General features: G+C 35.9%; 1 protein-coding gene across 2 annotated transcripts in view; it reads right to left on the minus strand.

The window, feature by feature from the left end:
• Positions 1 to 16834, minus strand: part of STXBP5L (syntaxin binding protein 5L) — a gene marked incomplete at both ends in the record, with an annotated part of 180254 nt that overhangs the window by 112027 nt on the left and 51393 nt on the right. For both annotated transcript variants that reach the window (XM_084226864.1, XM_084226863.1), the window contains one exon: positions 1340 to 1421. In XM_084226864.1, coding sequence (XP_084082990.1) covers positions 1340 to 1421 — 82 coding nt within the window. The remainder of the gene's footprint in view (positions 1 to 1339; positions 1422 to 16834) is intronic.

The raw sequence follows: 16834 nt of genomic DNA on the forward strand, positions 1-16834 counted from the left end.
TTTCTCCTCACCACAGAACACTGATGACATGTGAAACTTGCCTGAAGGGGAAGCTTCCTACTGCTCCTGCAGTGGTTTGCTGCACTTACAGCTGCCATCAGGCCAGGCACAGATCTACCCTTGTGTATTACCATCACAGAGGGGAACAGAATGCCCAAAAACACACCAGTGCTTTATACTGAGGAAGGGCAAGCATGTAATGGGAAAGATTAGTTCCTGCAATCTTTGACTAACTGATAAACTTCTCTATTCCTAGTAAATGTTCTTTTTCAACATTGACCTATGCAAATAAAATATATGGAGGTGAGACTTCTCTAATACAGTGTAATCCATGCTTTAATTCTCATCTCCCAAAGAGTGAGAAAGACTGTCCATCACCGAAATCAAAATAATTCTATGTATTAGGGGGCTTGCTGGTCACCCAATGAAAAGAAAGAATATTAATTCAAACTTTGTCCTTCCTGTTCTCATCCCTGCACTACTCTTAAGAATTTTACTGGACTGTTTCACCGAGCTCCCTCCTCAGTGTCCATGGTTCAGTTACTTTCCCCAAATAGGAGTAGAAAAAAAGTTAAATATTTTTCAGGTTTAAAAAACCCATAAAACTAAAAGTCTTCTCCTGAGAAGTTCTAAGACCTCCCCATTTACAAAGAGGACTTGCAACTGTCAAAAGTGTTTCCTTATGTCATGGGAGAAGATTAATCAAAACTGAACTAAGATTAGGCCAACTTCTAAGGTCCTCAAAAAAACCCCCTCTGATTTGTATTCACCAGAAAGTCCTCTTGCCTATTCCCATCTTCAGAACCTTCTGCAAAGAGCAAGCTATAATCTGGCACTGTTTCTTCATGTTGTCTAAATTTGATTTTGACAAACCATTTACAAAGACTAAGCATGATGGTTTAATTGATGATCCTTGCAATTGCTTTTCTTTGCTTCACGTAATAGCATATCCCCAACTATTGAGTTTTCAGCCAATAACCATCAATATATTTTGATAGAAAGATTTAGCTCATTTATTAATTTCTATTTGAACCAGAACTGTACAGCATATTTAGTAACTTAATGGATTTTACATCATTTTACACACATTCATGTATCGACTGCCTTTTGTTCAGTACTTTAAACTGATGTATAGGAAGGCAATACTTCTCCCTGAGTGCAGTCCCATAAATATTCTTCTAAAAGGCTGTATGTTGAATGTCCTCTGGATGTATACCACTTATTTGTTGGCACAATTTGAATTTGTCAATGGGAGAAGTTATATCACTCAATTACAATAACATGAATTGACTTATTCAACTAAATTTATGCAGAAGAATCTGAGTAAATATGTCCTTACCTCATTGATTAAGAACTGGAGCTGCAGAACTGCAGCACCACTTTCATGCTGGCAGTAGCAATCAACACCAGGCCTGCCCAATCTGTTGTCATCAAAGTCAAGGTTTCTAACATTCCTGTTATCACCAGAAGTAAAGAGGAAAAGAAAGAACTACCAATTAAACTCTAATTAACCTTTAATTAACCTCAATTCTTCTTGCTTTCTGTAAAACAAAAGAATTCATGCTGACATTCCACTATTCTAATTAAAGTACCAACATCAGCAGCCTGAAACATGTGCAATTGTGAGTGATCTGTTATAACCTATTTTTTTTTCCTGTGAAACAAAGTACATGAATTAACAGGTAAATTCAGCAGGATGCATCTTAAATTTATTTTTATACATTATTGGTTTATATAACTCATGAATGTACCAGATTTTTGTACTTATCAAGACTAGACATTTAATGAATGTAGCTTTTTATCAGTTCTCTTCAGGTCTTTTTCAGTGCATGCTAAATTGTCATCTCCCTAACTTAGAGGATGATGGCCTTTCTCATCTGAGTCAGAGACTTCAGCAAGAAACTGTTGTTCCCGAAAATTACTGGAGATCAAAAGTAATGCAAAAGGAGAAATATGAAATATATTATTAGCAACCATATTGTGTGAAACATATTAAACACCACATATTAAAAATATCAGGATTGTGATTAGAAACAATATTTTACAATGTAGAGCTTGATCTACTTGTAACATACAATCATATTAGCATATTGTAAAACCCTGACCAAAAAAAGCCAAGTGTCCACTCGTTTTAGCTGCAGGTAAATGTCAGGATCTTTACTTACCTTTTCATAGGAGAAAGATGCACAGTAAACCATTCTAATATTGGCCTCCAGAAAGTATAACCCATTAATTAGCAAATTTGAAGTTCAGAAGCTTCAAGTATGAAGCAATTGCTCTTCCAACTGTTAAACAAGCAGCTTAATGGATACCGTTTACCCTGAGACCTGAACTCTACTCTTGATTTTGTCACCTGGTCTAGTGGATAACCTTTGGGGGAAAGAAGTATTTTTTTTCTTACCTGAACCTGTATTTCTCTATTTGTAAGATAGAGATAGAGTTTTATAAAACTGGTGTTTACAGATTAAAAGTTGTGTATAAAACATCATAACTACATTACAGACCACCAAGGCAGAGAAAAATAAGTAACTCCATTTGCTGCTTGCTCCCAAGCTGTAGTCATGGATACAATCATAACTGATAAAATAATAAAAACCTGCATCTTTTACACAACCTATTCAAAATGCACAATAAAGATGCATTGTAGTCTAAGGCACTTTCTAAGTGTTGATGGTAATCTTCTGGCCCATTCTGAATGGCTGTTCTGTGGCAATCTTTATTAACATTTAAGAACCACTTCTTGTAACATGAGAGAAAGTACCAAAACCAACCAAGCAACTCACCAACCCACCTGGGATTTCAAGCTAACTGGAACTTTTAAGAGATAAATGCTTTCCTTTTAACCTGAGTTTAATACTCAGTACAAATACATGGCACTACTTAATGATTGTCCTTAATGAAAATTACAGCTGCATTGCCCTGATTAAGCATCTGTCACCCTTCAGCATCAGTTCAGTTTCATGCTAAGTCAGTTTTCTAGGAAACATCCTAACAAAGTAGATGATTTCACTCAGCATACCCCAAACAAACAAAGCACTCTCCAAAAATTCACATTTATATGCATCAGTGTTCACCCTGAAAAACAAATTACTAAAGTACTCACAAATTACTAAAATAAGAGAGAAATTGTGCTGTCTGCTTCATTCTGGCCAGTTGCCCTGAAGTGAGAACTGATGCTTAAATAGCAGCATTAGCACTGACTGCTGGTGGTGTTCAAACATTCTGGGAGCTGCAGTGAGGTCCTTCCAGCAGAAGGAGCTGAAGAGATATGATGACTTGGCACATGTTCTTGGCACTTGAGCCCATCTTCTGCAAATTCTGTGTTTTGCTGCCAAGCATGGAGATGTACAACCTTACCTCATCAAAACTTTTCATAGCAGTATATTACAAGGGGACATACAACAGAAAAAGTACCTATAGTTCAGACTTTTGACTGACTTTATTCTTTTTACTTTTGCCTTTTCATTAAATGATGACTCTGCTATCAGAGAGAATGGAGTATCTCTGAGGATATTAAAAGGGGGGACCAATACATCTAAATACTGCAAGGTAGACACAATGGATTTCAAGAATAAAAGCTAGTCACTATCTTCTCTCTTATCAGTATGTTGGATCTCCCAGGGGCCTTCAAAGCCATGCCAGATTATCCTCATTTATATATAAAAGGGAAAAAGATGAAAAGTAAGTCTGGATGTCTTCTGGGATGTAGAGCGAAACAGGTAGAATTTGAATTACGTGCATCAAGCAGTGAAAGTGTGACAGTAATAACATTCTAAAAGAAAAGTGTTATTTCTGAAAACTAAACTTAATACTGGTCTTAAGATCTGTGAGAGTGAAATAGGATTTTTGCCCTACGTTCACTTGTATGCAACACTTTTTCACTGAGTATTTCAACATTCTGATATTCCAAAGCTTATCATTACTTGGGGAAAAAATCACTTGCTAAGTTGACTAATTTAAAATAATTGGATTCATCTTCCAAGATGCAGAATTCCATGACGGCATAATACATTAGTAACCAAGAATTTACACTCTCACATCCTGGAAATTAAAGTTGTCAGTGAATGATTACATTCATGTTGAGAGGTAACAATGACCAAATCTTTTCATAGCATGATCTATGACCACTTTCCTAAGAACCCCACAGCTTTTTTATTCCATGACTCATTTGTACTATGTGATACACACAGATCTGATGTGTCTCATTCTTCTCAGAAGTTAGTAATAATGGAATCCAAAGACTTGCAAGTCCTTGGTGCTCACTGAGAACCAAAAGCGCAGATACTTCAGAACTGACTCATGAAGTTTGAGGCCAGTGTCACTTGCAGCAGGTATTTAACTTCTTAGGATCAGAAGGGGATGAGGTAGGACATGTTTTCCTTCATTAAGACAGTGACTCTTTAGTAGTGTGAGATTAAGTCTTTTAGGAATAAAAAGGACTGCAGTGTGATTCATTCCTCTTTGCAGGGGCAAGGAAGTGAAGATACGGTGTCATAAAGAACGCCCTTCCAAGGCAGATAGCAGATATCTCAAGTAAAAACTCCTAAATTCACATATGGCACCTTTTTCATAACCAAAACTCTTCCATGGAAGAAAATGACACCAAGCTATGTAAATAAGCAGCTCTAACTTTTTTTGGGTACTTAACCAACTTTTTCCATGACTAAGAAAAGTCTATGTCCAGAAATGAACATTAGAGCAGAAACCATGGTCTCACATCTACTATTTTAGTAAAATGATACATACAGGAATGGGAAATCTCCATTTAAAGCCTCTCCTTTAAAACATTTGGGAATTGTGGGGTGCTGCAAAAGTAGCATGGCTGCTCTGAGTCCTTGTCATCTGATCTGCACTGACTGGTACATGTTTGAGTAGGACTATGCAGCACCCTAAGAGCAGATGCTTGTGGGCTGGTGTTACTCCATTACATAAACCAACTGCAGAACTGACTTGGGGTGTAACTTGAATATAGGACAGCTTTTTCTTGCAGAAGACTTATTCCACTGAATTGAGTGATTTACCAGTTTCAAAAGCACCAATGGATAAATAGTCAAGTATCAAAGAATTCAACCACACCTCTGACCACCTAAACAAACCAGGTTTGTCAGTTGTATCTGTGTCACGGGGCAGATTTTGTCAAAAGATAACAATTATGGAAACAGCACCTTTAGCACCTAGATTTGCAGTTCTGAACATAGCTACTTTCAGTTCCTGGAATACATATTTTTACAGTTCCCTCATGAAGTTTCTCCATGTCTCATACACATTAATTTTCTACTAAGGACAGTGCATATTCTGGTAAAAATAAATGCCACAGTTCTAAGTCCTAAATAAATGCCTAAGTCTTGAGTACAAAACTGGGGTTCAAACTATTTTTTTCCTCTCTTTACATGAAACATTCTATATTTTGATTTCTGAAGTGTACTGCTCCACTGTTTTGTTATCCTCACTATTAAGAGTGTCATGCTATATGTGGAATCAATACATTTAGCTTTAGTTTCAAGCTTTTGCATCTCATTACATCTTTTTATGCTAAATTAAATACCTTCATACTAGCAGAATTTTCCTGCTTTGAAAGCTGTATCTTATCTATCTTCTTCATAAATAAAAGCAAAAACTCTGAGCTCCTTAACTTTCATGTCACCAGCCACTTTCTTAGCTTTGAATAGTTCCTGTCTGTTTTCATACATAGTCTAGAATGTATACTCAACTTCTTTCAAGTCTCAAAACCAAAGCCACACACATCATCTTGGTAATGGTTTCTTTAATACAATGCAAAAACCTAGACTGCATTTTGTAATTTCTTATATTCAATATAGTTTTTTAATGTATGTGTGTACCACCTATTTTTTACAATAAAAAATTGGGAAATCATATTGGTTTTGGTTTTTGAGACTTCTCCATTGCTCTTCAAAAAATAAGCACTCACTAAGAAGCTCCATTCTGTCAACTGCTTGTAGCTGAGCTCACTGAATTCCTTACAAAGGACACACAACCCCTTCCTACCTTTATGGCCTTCTATTTGCTGTAGATTCACTGGGCACTGCTTCATTAAACAATATCTTTGTGGATTTTGTTTTGAACACAGAAGGATTCAGTTTTACAATGAGCTTCATTATGTCTGGAGTTCATTCAGCTGGTTAAACAAATAGCTCTTTTTTTTCCTTTCCACTGTGAAAAGGTGAAATATTGCTGCACTTGGCTGCTATCTTAGGATACTACATGTGGAATCTTTCATAAATGCAAATTTTTTTGGCACCAATAAACATGAGATTTTGGTCTACAATGACCTTCACGTTGTTTATTTTTCTTGACATAGATTTCTCTGTTCATGCATACAAATTATGTAAGAGTTAATCTCAAGAACAGTTAAATATTCATTATAATCTTTACTGGCTGAAAATTTTTCTTTTGGCAAATCTTTGATTTCTTCCAGGTTAAAGCTTAGAGATAGCTTGTTTTTAATGGCAACTCTATATACTAGAAGCCATTTTATTTCCCAAAGTATATGCAGGCACCATGAGAATAAGCAAAACTCATAAGGCTGCATATTTTCATCTCTTCTGGATAAGACTGCCTTTCAAGGTCTTTGTCATTCTGAGAATTACCTGTTCCAGAAACAGAATACAAATACAGTCAACATGTGACTGAACTCAATCAACCCTAAACCTGAAGCTGTACATTGTGAAAAGCAGTTATTCAGAAGTACTGACTCTAGCAAAGTTTAACAAACAACACAAAATCATAGAGTGGCTTGGGTTGGAAGGGACCTTTAAGATTATCTAGTCTACATAGGGGAAGAATTTAATATTCCATTTGTGGAATATGAATAATTTTAAATGCCCTTTTGCATATGCATACACACGCACACAAAATGATTAACAGAAGCCACATAGTGCTAAATTCACCTCCAAAGAGAAGTAATTCAGTTACTAGTCTGTAAAAGCTCCATATTGCCAGGCATCTACACTGAAGGGTCTGTATTTTAAGGTTGTACTTCATGCAGTAGTAAAAAGAAAAATTAAAAGGTTGCATTCACAGTGGGCTTTCTCTTTTTTCCCAGGTAGTCATAAACTTCAGCAAGTTCACTGACACATACAGATAACACCAAGAAAGGCAAAAATGAATGAAAACTGGAATCCATGGAAATGAGTGAAGAGTATAATTAATTATATTCACAGGTGCCAGTGTTTCAAAGCCAGTGCAGATACCAGTTCAGTCAAAACCATGACAAATATGGGGATAGGAGGAATGTAACTGTTTACAAACCCATCCACTAAAAAGCTGCAGAGAGAATAAGCTGGGACAGAATAATACTCTTGCCCTAATGCACACTGGAAGTTATAGAAAACTAAATAGACACAAATGAGAGGGCTGTGTGTTCCAAAGCCAGAAAGCTACTTGACCAAGATCCTGAGCAACAACCAGCAGAGATATAGACAAAAAAATTGATAATACCACAGCATTCGATTCAATTTACTGCCTTTTAAGAGGACTATGCAAATCATACAATTTGCTGCCCATCTGTTTGCAGTGGGCACAGATGGTAGTCTAAAACACTCTGTCTTACCAAAGAAGCCAAGCAGGTAGCCTTAACTCAGCCATTTTGATTTGCTTTTTTTCTCAGCCTTCAGTCATTAATATTTAACACAGTATTTGCTTCGTGTGGGTCTTACACCCAGGACACATAACAGATGCACCTTATCACATGTGCAGTCCCTGATAACAAATGCATCCATCTACAATGGTTTCATACTAAACCCAGCTGCATTTAAAACTTAAGCACCAATGCTATGTTAGTGTTTGTTTTCCCTGGTTTTGTACACTCTGCCACTGGATTTGCTGATAACAGATTTAGAGAAAGTTTAAGGAATTTTTGTATGCACTCTTCAAGCAAAAATGAAAGACTATATAAACTCTACATAAGGTCTAAACTTAGTATTTTTCATATTGTTCTTCAACACAGATTTTTTCCTAATGTTTGTTGAACTTTTAGTGATTAGTAGCAGTGATTACAAGGCACAGATTTTCTTCATAGCGGCCAGTTACGAAGAACAACTGGTGACAACAAAGGATAGAATCAAAAGTGATCTCATAACCAATCCTTTGTAAAAAGGTCAAAAGATCTGTTGAAGTAAATGTAACTAAAAACAAAAATACATTTTCCCAAATATTAATTCCTCCCAGAGTTCCTATGAAAAAGTTAGACAAGTAAAATAGTACATTAGGCCTTCATCCATATAGTGACAGAGCTTGAGATACACATTATAATTTCTCTGTTAAACAGAGACAGCACTTAGCCATTACTGGAAACCTTAAAAGCAAGACTGCTTGTTTTCCCAAATGCTACTTCCAGCCCCAACAACCAGACTAGGAACAAGGTGATGAAGGTCCTTTGGCAAATTATGTAGTCTACAGGAGATGGGCGCAAATGATAAGATAATGTTCCCTCTTACATGAAATCATTCCACTGTTTTGGCTAGTACACACAGGGGAAAGAAGAACTTCATTGTTCAAAGGTGATAGAATAATTAACAGTTGTCGCAATTACCTCTGGCTAATTCTCTGTGCCAGGTACATCAGCAATGAGTCCCACACAACTCTAGTTCTGTGCTTCATGAGCATTTAAGGAATTTTAAGACTAACACTGCCTTGCACCCTGTTGTGTTACTCCAAAGGCAAAGCAGAAGCCATCAGGAGCACATGTATGACTGGTTTTCATGGGAAATTCTGTGCTATGTCCTGCAATAAGAATCTCCTACATTTTACTCATATGAGGTCCTAAGACCCTGCCAAAACGGCTTTTATCAACCAATCAACACGGAACTGAAATAGTGAAAAGTTTCTACTGAAAAGCTGAAAGAATTCTATACTTCACTGAAAAATTACAAGCATCTTTATAAGGCATTCAAAAAAGTCAATACAAAATAAATGCTTTCTATAAGCAACTTGTTTTCTTCAAAGTTCAGTTCACAATTACCTGCTAAAATGACAACATAACAATCCCAGAACTAATTTTAAGAACTTTACTCCCTGAAAATGTCCAGACTACTAGCTATCAAGACAGTCAATAGGTCATAAAAGTGAGGTGATTGTCCAATAATAGATGATGAGCAGAGCTTGTATACTGATTGACATATTTCTTGTCTGAACTCAACCCTACAAATAAAATTAAATAACCATTCTGTTAAATTTTCTGATTATACTGGAATATGCAGTAAGGAATACTGTGCAAATGTAACTCTGAGGCTCTAAAGTAAAAGTGCATGGTTTGAGGATGCATTTTTTTGTCTTATTCAGTAATATGTCAGAAAATTTCCATGCATAACATCACAGACCACTTTTGTAAACGGAGAGATCTAAGTATACTTAGAGAGATATATTATGCAAGGGAATTTTGGTCAGAAAATAGTGCACCAACACACATGTACTAATTGGGAAAGATATTGGGAAAGACAGCACCTGATCTTGACTCAGGCTTTGGAAGTGGTAAGTGGTGTAAGATTTGTTTGCTTGAGTGTTTGAACATTTCCACTGTTCCAAGGAATGCGCCCTTTAACATCAATATGCCAGCAGAAATAATTTAATTTCAGTGTTTATCCAACCACAAGGTAATACAGATGCTGAGGTCATACACCATGTTCTTTTTAGGCAGATCAGTGCTGCCTAAAATATTAAATAATTCCATTACTCCACAGGAAACTGCTCACAGCTTGTTAGTCAGCTGATGAGCAATTCCTTAAATTCATCCACTGCTTCAGCTCTATTATCATTTGTTTAGTATTGGATGACTCCAGGAGGTCTCTGGTACAACACAGAAAAGTACCTCACATTCATAAAATTATTAAAAGGAAGTTCAATATGTTACTAGGCAATAATTTCATTCCTGTCCCAGAAAAACAGACAAATGATATTGCTATAAATTTCATTTAGGCTATATTAATATTCAGCTCTTTTGCCACTCAATATATTTATTTTGGCTCTTAATAAAGAAATATGTTAATCTACAATTTCATTTGTTAAGCAAGAATGGTCATGTAAAGTACACAGGAACACGTGCTATCAATAAAAGCCAAAACTGACAATGAAGCTATTCAAATTTGAATTACTAAAATTAGAAAAATGTAAGAATTTAATTGAAGTAAATTTAGCATTTGACAAAATTTCAATGAATCATCTGGCAAGTTTTATTCTTAGGTTTAGTTCCATATAATTGACACTATAAATATGCCTGTGTTGAAAGGCATTTCAAGTATCAGTCAACCTTAAATAGTTTTAGTTTCTACTATCATAAAATTTATGTCATTTTAAAGAAAATATTTCAGCAATGAGCTACATGGAAGAGGTGCTTTTTTTTTTTCTAGTCCAAGATACAGGTTAAATGATATCTACATTTATCACTTTTATAACTCTCCTGAGCCACATAATTATTCCATCTGATTTTGAAATAAAGTACAATATAGACCACAGTTAATCAGCCCTTCTATTCAACATGAAACAAGTAACCAGCAGCTGGCTAAACAGTATTTCAGGAAGTCTTTTTGGTGTAAATGAGTATGAACTATCATTTTGCCACTTTAAAGAGACACTTGCAGATTGTGTTATACAAACTATGTTCATGGTTGATGAACATAGCTGTAAGAAGCATTTATGCTTTATTTGCATTAAAATTTATAATCACATTAGTTGAGATGGGTTAAAACATGAGTAAAGGTTCGAAAACGTAGTTAGTGAATACTGAATAAGTTCCAAAGAGCATTTGCATTTTAAGAATAGACTGCTGCTGGGAATAAAATAGGACATACCACAAATCTCCCAGGATCCCAGTTTTTTCATGCCAATTACTGAAAATCTGCATGTTTCAGTGAAGCAGGACACTGTTTCAGAACTTACCATACTAATACGGCATTATTTCAGAATAACCCAATTCTTGTTGGACAAGAATCAAGAAGGATCAAAACTACTTCCACATTTCCTTGGCAATTCTAATTAAAAAGACTGTAAGCTCTGCCTCCCTTGGAGGGATTATTCTTTGCAGATTTGGAGAGAACTGAAGCACTGCTACAGCTGAAGTAGATCTGGCTCCCCCAGGTAACTGACAGCACAATGGTGCTGCTGGGGATGCTGGCTCCCAAAAAACCCAAATCCCTCCCTACAGAATGAGGAGACCTGGCAGAGAATGTAGAGGTTGGATAGTTCTCAGTTCAGTTTTCCCACTGCCATGATCTTTGGCAAGATCTGCTGGGGTTGTTATCTCACATCAGGAAGCAAGCCTGCAGTAACAGCAGCAGATCCAGCCCAGCACAATAGGACACACCACCAGGGCCTTGCTCCCTGCTCAAGACAATGAGGAAAATGTCTTAAGCTCCATCTAATTTGTGTTTCTGCAGTGTGATGTGAGGCAGGAAGCCTGCAGGGAAACAAACTGGGCAGAGGAAGCAAGATACAGCATAGGCAATCCATTCTGTCTCCTGGAGAAGTCCCCATTATAATTTTAATTATTAAGATAGGCTTCATCTAGGGAGAGACAGCTTTTGCAGAGCAATCTATCATACATGTAGGATGAGCAAAAGAGAGCAGAAACCTGGAGCAAAACAGAGAGAAACCCAGTTTCACAGTATACACACACATCAATTGCACGAGCTTCTCCCCACATTGATTTTCAGCAGTTGGAGATATTACTCATAAGGCCATATTGAAGTTTAAGTATTTAAACTGTATGTAGGATAAGAAAGGGAGACCACCAATTAGTTAAAGCCTTTGACTCTTACTAGTGTGAAGGTCAAAACAGAAATATTTGGGAAGCTAAACATGGAGATGTAGTTAGCTTTGATTTTGTGAAACCCTAACAAACATTACTGACTATTCAATAACATAAAAGCTTTACCTATTCTTTTCATTTCACAAACAATAATCACAAAAGTCACATTTCAGTTATCTTATATTGTCTGCAAGACTTGATATATAAAGATCACCTTTGCATGGCCACTGTTCCTGCATTTCTATATTCCTGATTTGCCTTTTTACTAATGGAAGTTTACTGATGTAAATGGGGGGGGAAAAAAGTTTTCTTTTACCAAGCACTGTTCTTCCAAGTTCAGCATAGAAACTACCACCCAGATTAGTTTTAAGATAGATAAAAGAACATAAATACAAAAAGTTGAAATGGAGCAACTGGGGAAGAGTGTTATTTATCTCCATGTGACTTCAGTGCACATAAACATCACATAAACATTGGGATGTCTGTCTAGGAAAACAGTAGGGTCATTCTGAATTTGGAAATTGGACTGCCTATTTTCTGTTGTTGCATATTTCCTTTTGATTTACCAAAATGAGCAGGAGTTTTCCAAGCTTGAAAGCTTGAGTCTATCAAATTTCCAAATGAATATATATTTATTAAGGGATGCTTTGTGTGACCACAATTTATTTGCTAAATAAGCCCAAAAAAATCAGACTGGAAAAGACAAATCCATACACACACACAGAGATACTGGGATGGAGAGAAATGTCTAAAAGAAGGGGGAAATGTGAAGATAACAAGGAAAGAATGATGTAATTGATTAGTGCTTGCAAAAGGCAGAAAAATTAGATCATTCCTACCAGAAAGTCAGAAGGAATGGCAGAGAAACAGAAATTTTACTTTCTGACATTCTCCAGACAGAGTGAAGGGGAGGGGGGACCCAAAAAACCCTAAACAACCTCCCAATTTTCTTCAACAGAGACTTCTGATGTTGTAATTTTAATACTTTGAAAGGATTCAGAATTTTCAAAGAGTAGGTAAACAGATTTAGAATTTAGGTTTGCCCAAGGAAATGCCAGTATCTGTACAGATAAAGCAGGAGCTGTACAAGGTCTTCTGAGAATACTGATTTATTAGAACAAGCATTGAAAAGATATACTCACAGCTACTGACAATGCTTGGAGGCTTTCTTGTCCAAATTTGCTGATGGATTTCTCTTAAATATGAGATATACTTGCATCCTAATATGTCATAAAAATGTAAGGTTGTTGCTTGGGTAAAGTTACACAGTTTACATAATTTACATCTTAGCACTCTTTAGTAACTTGAAAACTGAACTATTAGTAAGTAAATGGGAAAAGAAGAAATGCCAGTGAAAGGGATGATGTCAAATTAACCATGTTTAGAGGCAAATATTTATTCTTGCTGAGTGTCCCAGCTCCTTTCTGCCAAAGACAGACACCAGAACTTGAAGCTGATAGGTACCTACAACAGCTGCTTTTGTGCAACCTAAACTATCATTATGAAGAACATGATATTGAATATCTATACACATATTTCCACAAGAACATGAAAATCTAACTACAAGTCCTCTGCTGTTGCAGTCCACAGTGAAGCTTTCTTGCCAGGTTTGGCTTTGCAAAGAAGTTCAGCTCTATATACTCAAAAGAGGTTAATTCCTAAACTGACTTTTGCTACCCAATTTAGCGTCCCCTTTTTCTTGTGGCTTACTTTCAGTTTTGATGGTTTCAAGCAATCACTTTTGAGAGGGAGCTCTAGCTCTACCTTACCAACAAACATTTCCCATACTGATCTTGCCAGGAATAAGAGAACTGCAAATTCAACACACCAAAGCTTTTTCAGGGACTAAGACCTGCATTTTCCAGACTACTAAGATGGCATTGGTTGCTCAATATGATTTCTATGATCCCATAAAAAAATTACAATTTTTTGTTGGCTTTTTTTAAATTAAGAAATTCCAAATCCAAATCACCGAGGCATTTATATTTCCCACAGCCTAGTCTAATATTTAGCATTCACATTCATTGCACATTAATCATTGGTCAGATTTATTATTAATGGTACTATAAAATGACAGTGATAGTGTCAAATTTAAGTGATCCCCCTGACATTAAAAAAATAATTGATTCAATAATATTTATCAAAAAGCAATTAAAGTCTCTAAATTTTTTATCTACCTAATAACTGAACTAAATACTTTAGATTCCATACATTTTTATTTCAAAAATCAGTAACACACCTAAGTCAATACATTAAAGACAATAAAAAAGGCTGTGTCCCAGCGTAAGGAAGATTAACTTTTGCACTGATGATCCCACACCACGTTACAATCAAGGGTTACAACTGGAAATATTCTCTTCCTTTACTACCTCAGGACAGTAAAGACTTGTCATTTTCCTTCATTTCTTCTGAATTACATCTCTGCAATGAGGGTACAATCTATCTGTTGCTCCAGCTACTTCATTGATGTTATTTCATCTATAAAGTACAAAAACTTCTTTTGTTCACTGTATATACACATTACACATTATTTCCCTGCTATAATTGTTAATCCAGAAATAAAATGTGATAAGAAACTAATTAAAATTCTAAATTTCATACTTCCTCTATTCTGGCTACTATGCCCCATTATTACCATAGTCTCTGGCTGAAAGAGCAAAATAGCTTTTTTGATACTTAGAGATTCAGGGGAAAGAGGGTTTTTTTTGTTGTTGGTATATTTTGTGGGTTTGGGAAGAGATTGTTTTTAAGTAATACAAGTAATACCCTAAATTTCTTTGAACTTCAAGCCATTTATACTTGTGGAGGATCACTGCATTATGCATCCTGCTTTACCTAACAGAATCCAGACCAACGACAACAGCTTTAATGAACTCTATTCCAATGCTTTTAAAACCTGATTCCTGTGATAAACATTATCTTTTGATACAGAATACTCAGATTCTGGCCATATTTCTTTTGCAGTGATATGCCCAGGAATACTGTTCCTTGAGAACAATGCAAATGCCACAGATGGACCCTGGTTTTAATGCTCTGCTGAAGAGTGGAAATTCTTCAAACGAAGGAAATAGCGAAGAGCAAAGTGACTGCAATTGTTTATTTAGCAAAGGCCTGGTAGAAAAGCAGGTGGAAAATCATAAATCAGGGCAGCTCCTTCTTTGTTTTAAGCCTTATTTGAGTCAAATACCACAAATTCCAAGCTCTGCACTAAGGCACTTTGCATATCAAAGTATCCTGCATTAATTTAAGTATATTTTGACATCTTCGCATGACAGATTATGAAACCTGAACCAGATTCATTCTTAATTTTCCAAGACTCTCTCATTTTTTCTGGTGCTGAATCTATTTCAGATCACTGTGTAGCACATCATGGTATCCTCAATGTACAAGAAGTCAATTATTGATGGTCTAACCAAAACTCTTACTAGAACATCCTTTCAGAATTAGCCCTCTTCTATTGCCAGCTCCAATTTTACAAATATGCCAGAATTGCTGGATTAGCATTAAAACAAATCATAAGAATAAAAAACCCAGTAGACAAAATACTATAAAAGATTCCTCTGTCTGAAATTAAATTTTTAGAACTAGAATTCTCTGATAGTGAATGGAAAAAGGCAAATTTTCTTGGTTGTTGGAGCATGAAAATGTCTACTCCAACCTCTTGTATTACCTCAATGAACACAACACTCTTTAATAAAAGCCTGTCTTCCAGAAAGACAATAAAGTTTAAAATTTCAAGAAATGAAGACCCTATGACTTTCTTTGGTAATTCATTTCAAAGACTAAAACATATATTGCTTAAAGTATTAAGGCAATTTGTCAGACTTTAATTTCAAGCCACTAATATATTTTTCTGTTACTTTAAAAAATCTTTTCAATAGCCATTTTATTCCTGTGGAAGGGCACGTAGAAAGCAGTTAAATCATCATTCCCTCTCCTTTTTCAGAAACTAAGTCAGACTGAGATCCTCAAGTCTCTCATTATAACACACTTCTTCCAGCCAAGTAATTTTTGTTTCTCTCCTGTAAACCTATCAAGATTTCTAAAGTTGTCTTTTACAGCCACAAAAACAAAAAGACAAGGCAAGCAAAAAAGAGAGAAAAAAGTGAAAGCTTCCCTAAAAAGCACTGCATTCTGGTTATTCAGCCCTTATCTAGATTTCACACACTGGTAATTTATATCTCTGCTATACAATAACTCAACCACCAGTGCAGAATTAAAGTAGTAATGTAGCAGTCAACTGTTAAACTTCAGTACCATTAACACACACTCCTGTTTGTAAGGCAATTAACCAATTCTCTTAATAACCCTCACATTAAGGTACAGAATCATGAATAGAGAAGCATAACATGTAATCACCTCTCCAGAAAATGAGACTGTAAAATGCATTCTGATTCTTCATGGGAGATAATTTCATTAATTTTCTCTTTATCTAAATTGCTACCTGCTTCATGAGAAGATGCTTTGTCTCTGAAGACAAAGCAGTTTCCCCGTCTCCCAGATATTAACATCATTAAGTCCCGGAGCAGGGAATGTGCCTCAGATAGGAAAAAGTAAATACAAAAGTAAATATTCCTTGCACCTTCTTTCCTGGTAAAGATTAGTCTGAGCCATGGAGTTGTATGGCAGGAATGAAGTCTAGCTGATGCTACTCACAGAAATAATGGAGCTTCTGGGATGATTTGGGCTGTCACCTCCATCCCCACTTGTGTTCTTCCTAACTAGGAAAGGCTGCCAGAACAACAGTGATCCGTAGCCAGTTGGTATGGTCAAAGTCTTTGTTATTGTGCAGTAGGGAGAGAGAGACTGACAGATAAATTTTTAGGAGATTTTGGGTCCAAAAATCTGTCCAAGCAATGGATTTTTCAATGTTAATTATTTTGCTGTCTCTTTCACCTCTCCCCAGCCCTGGTTTCTAAAACAACATGTTTAACATTGATATAAGGTCAAGCATTAAGAAGAAGTTGAGGAATGTTTTTCTCAAATCTAATAGAACCTCTTATTTTGAGGATTTAACTGAATGGAAATAAGAATGTGATTGTAGTTTAGTAATTCCCTTATTTTTCCTGATTA

Source organism: Fringilla coelebs (assembly GCF_963513975.1).
Source record: "Fringilla coelebs genome assembly, chromosome: 2".
In the NCBI taxonomy this organism is placed as follows: Eukaryota; Metazoa; Chordata; class Aves; order Passeriformes; family Fringillidae; genus Fringilla; species Fringilla coelebs.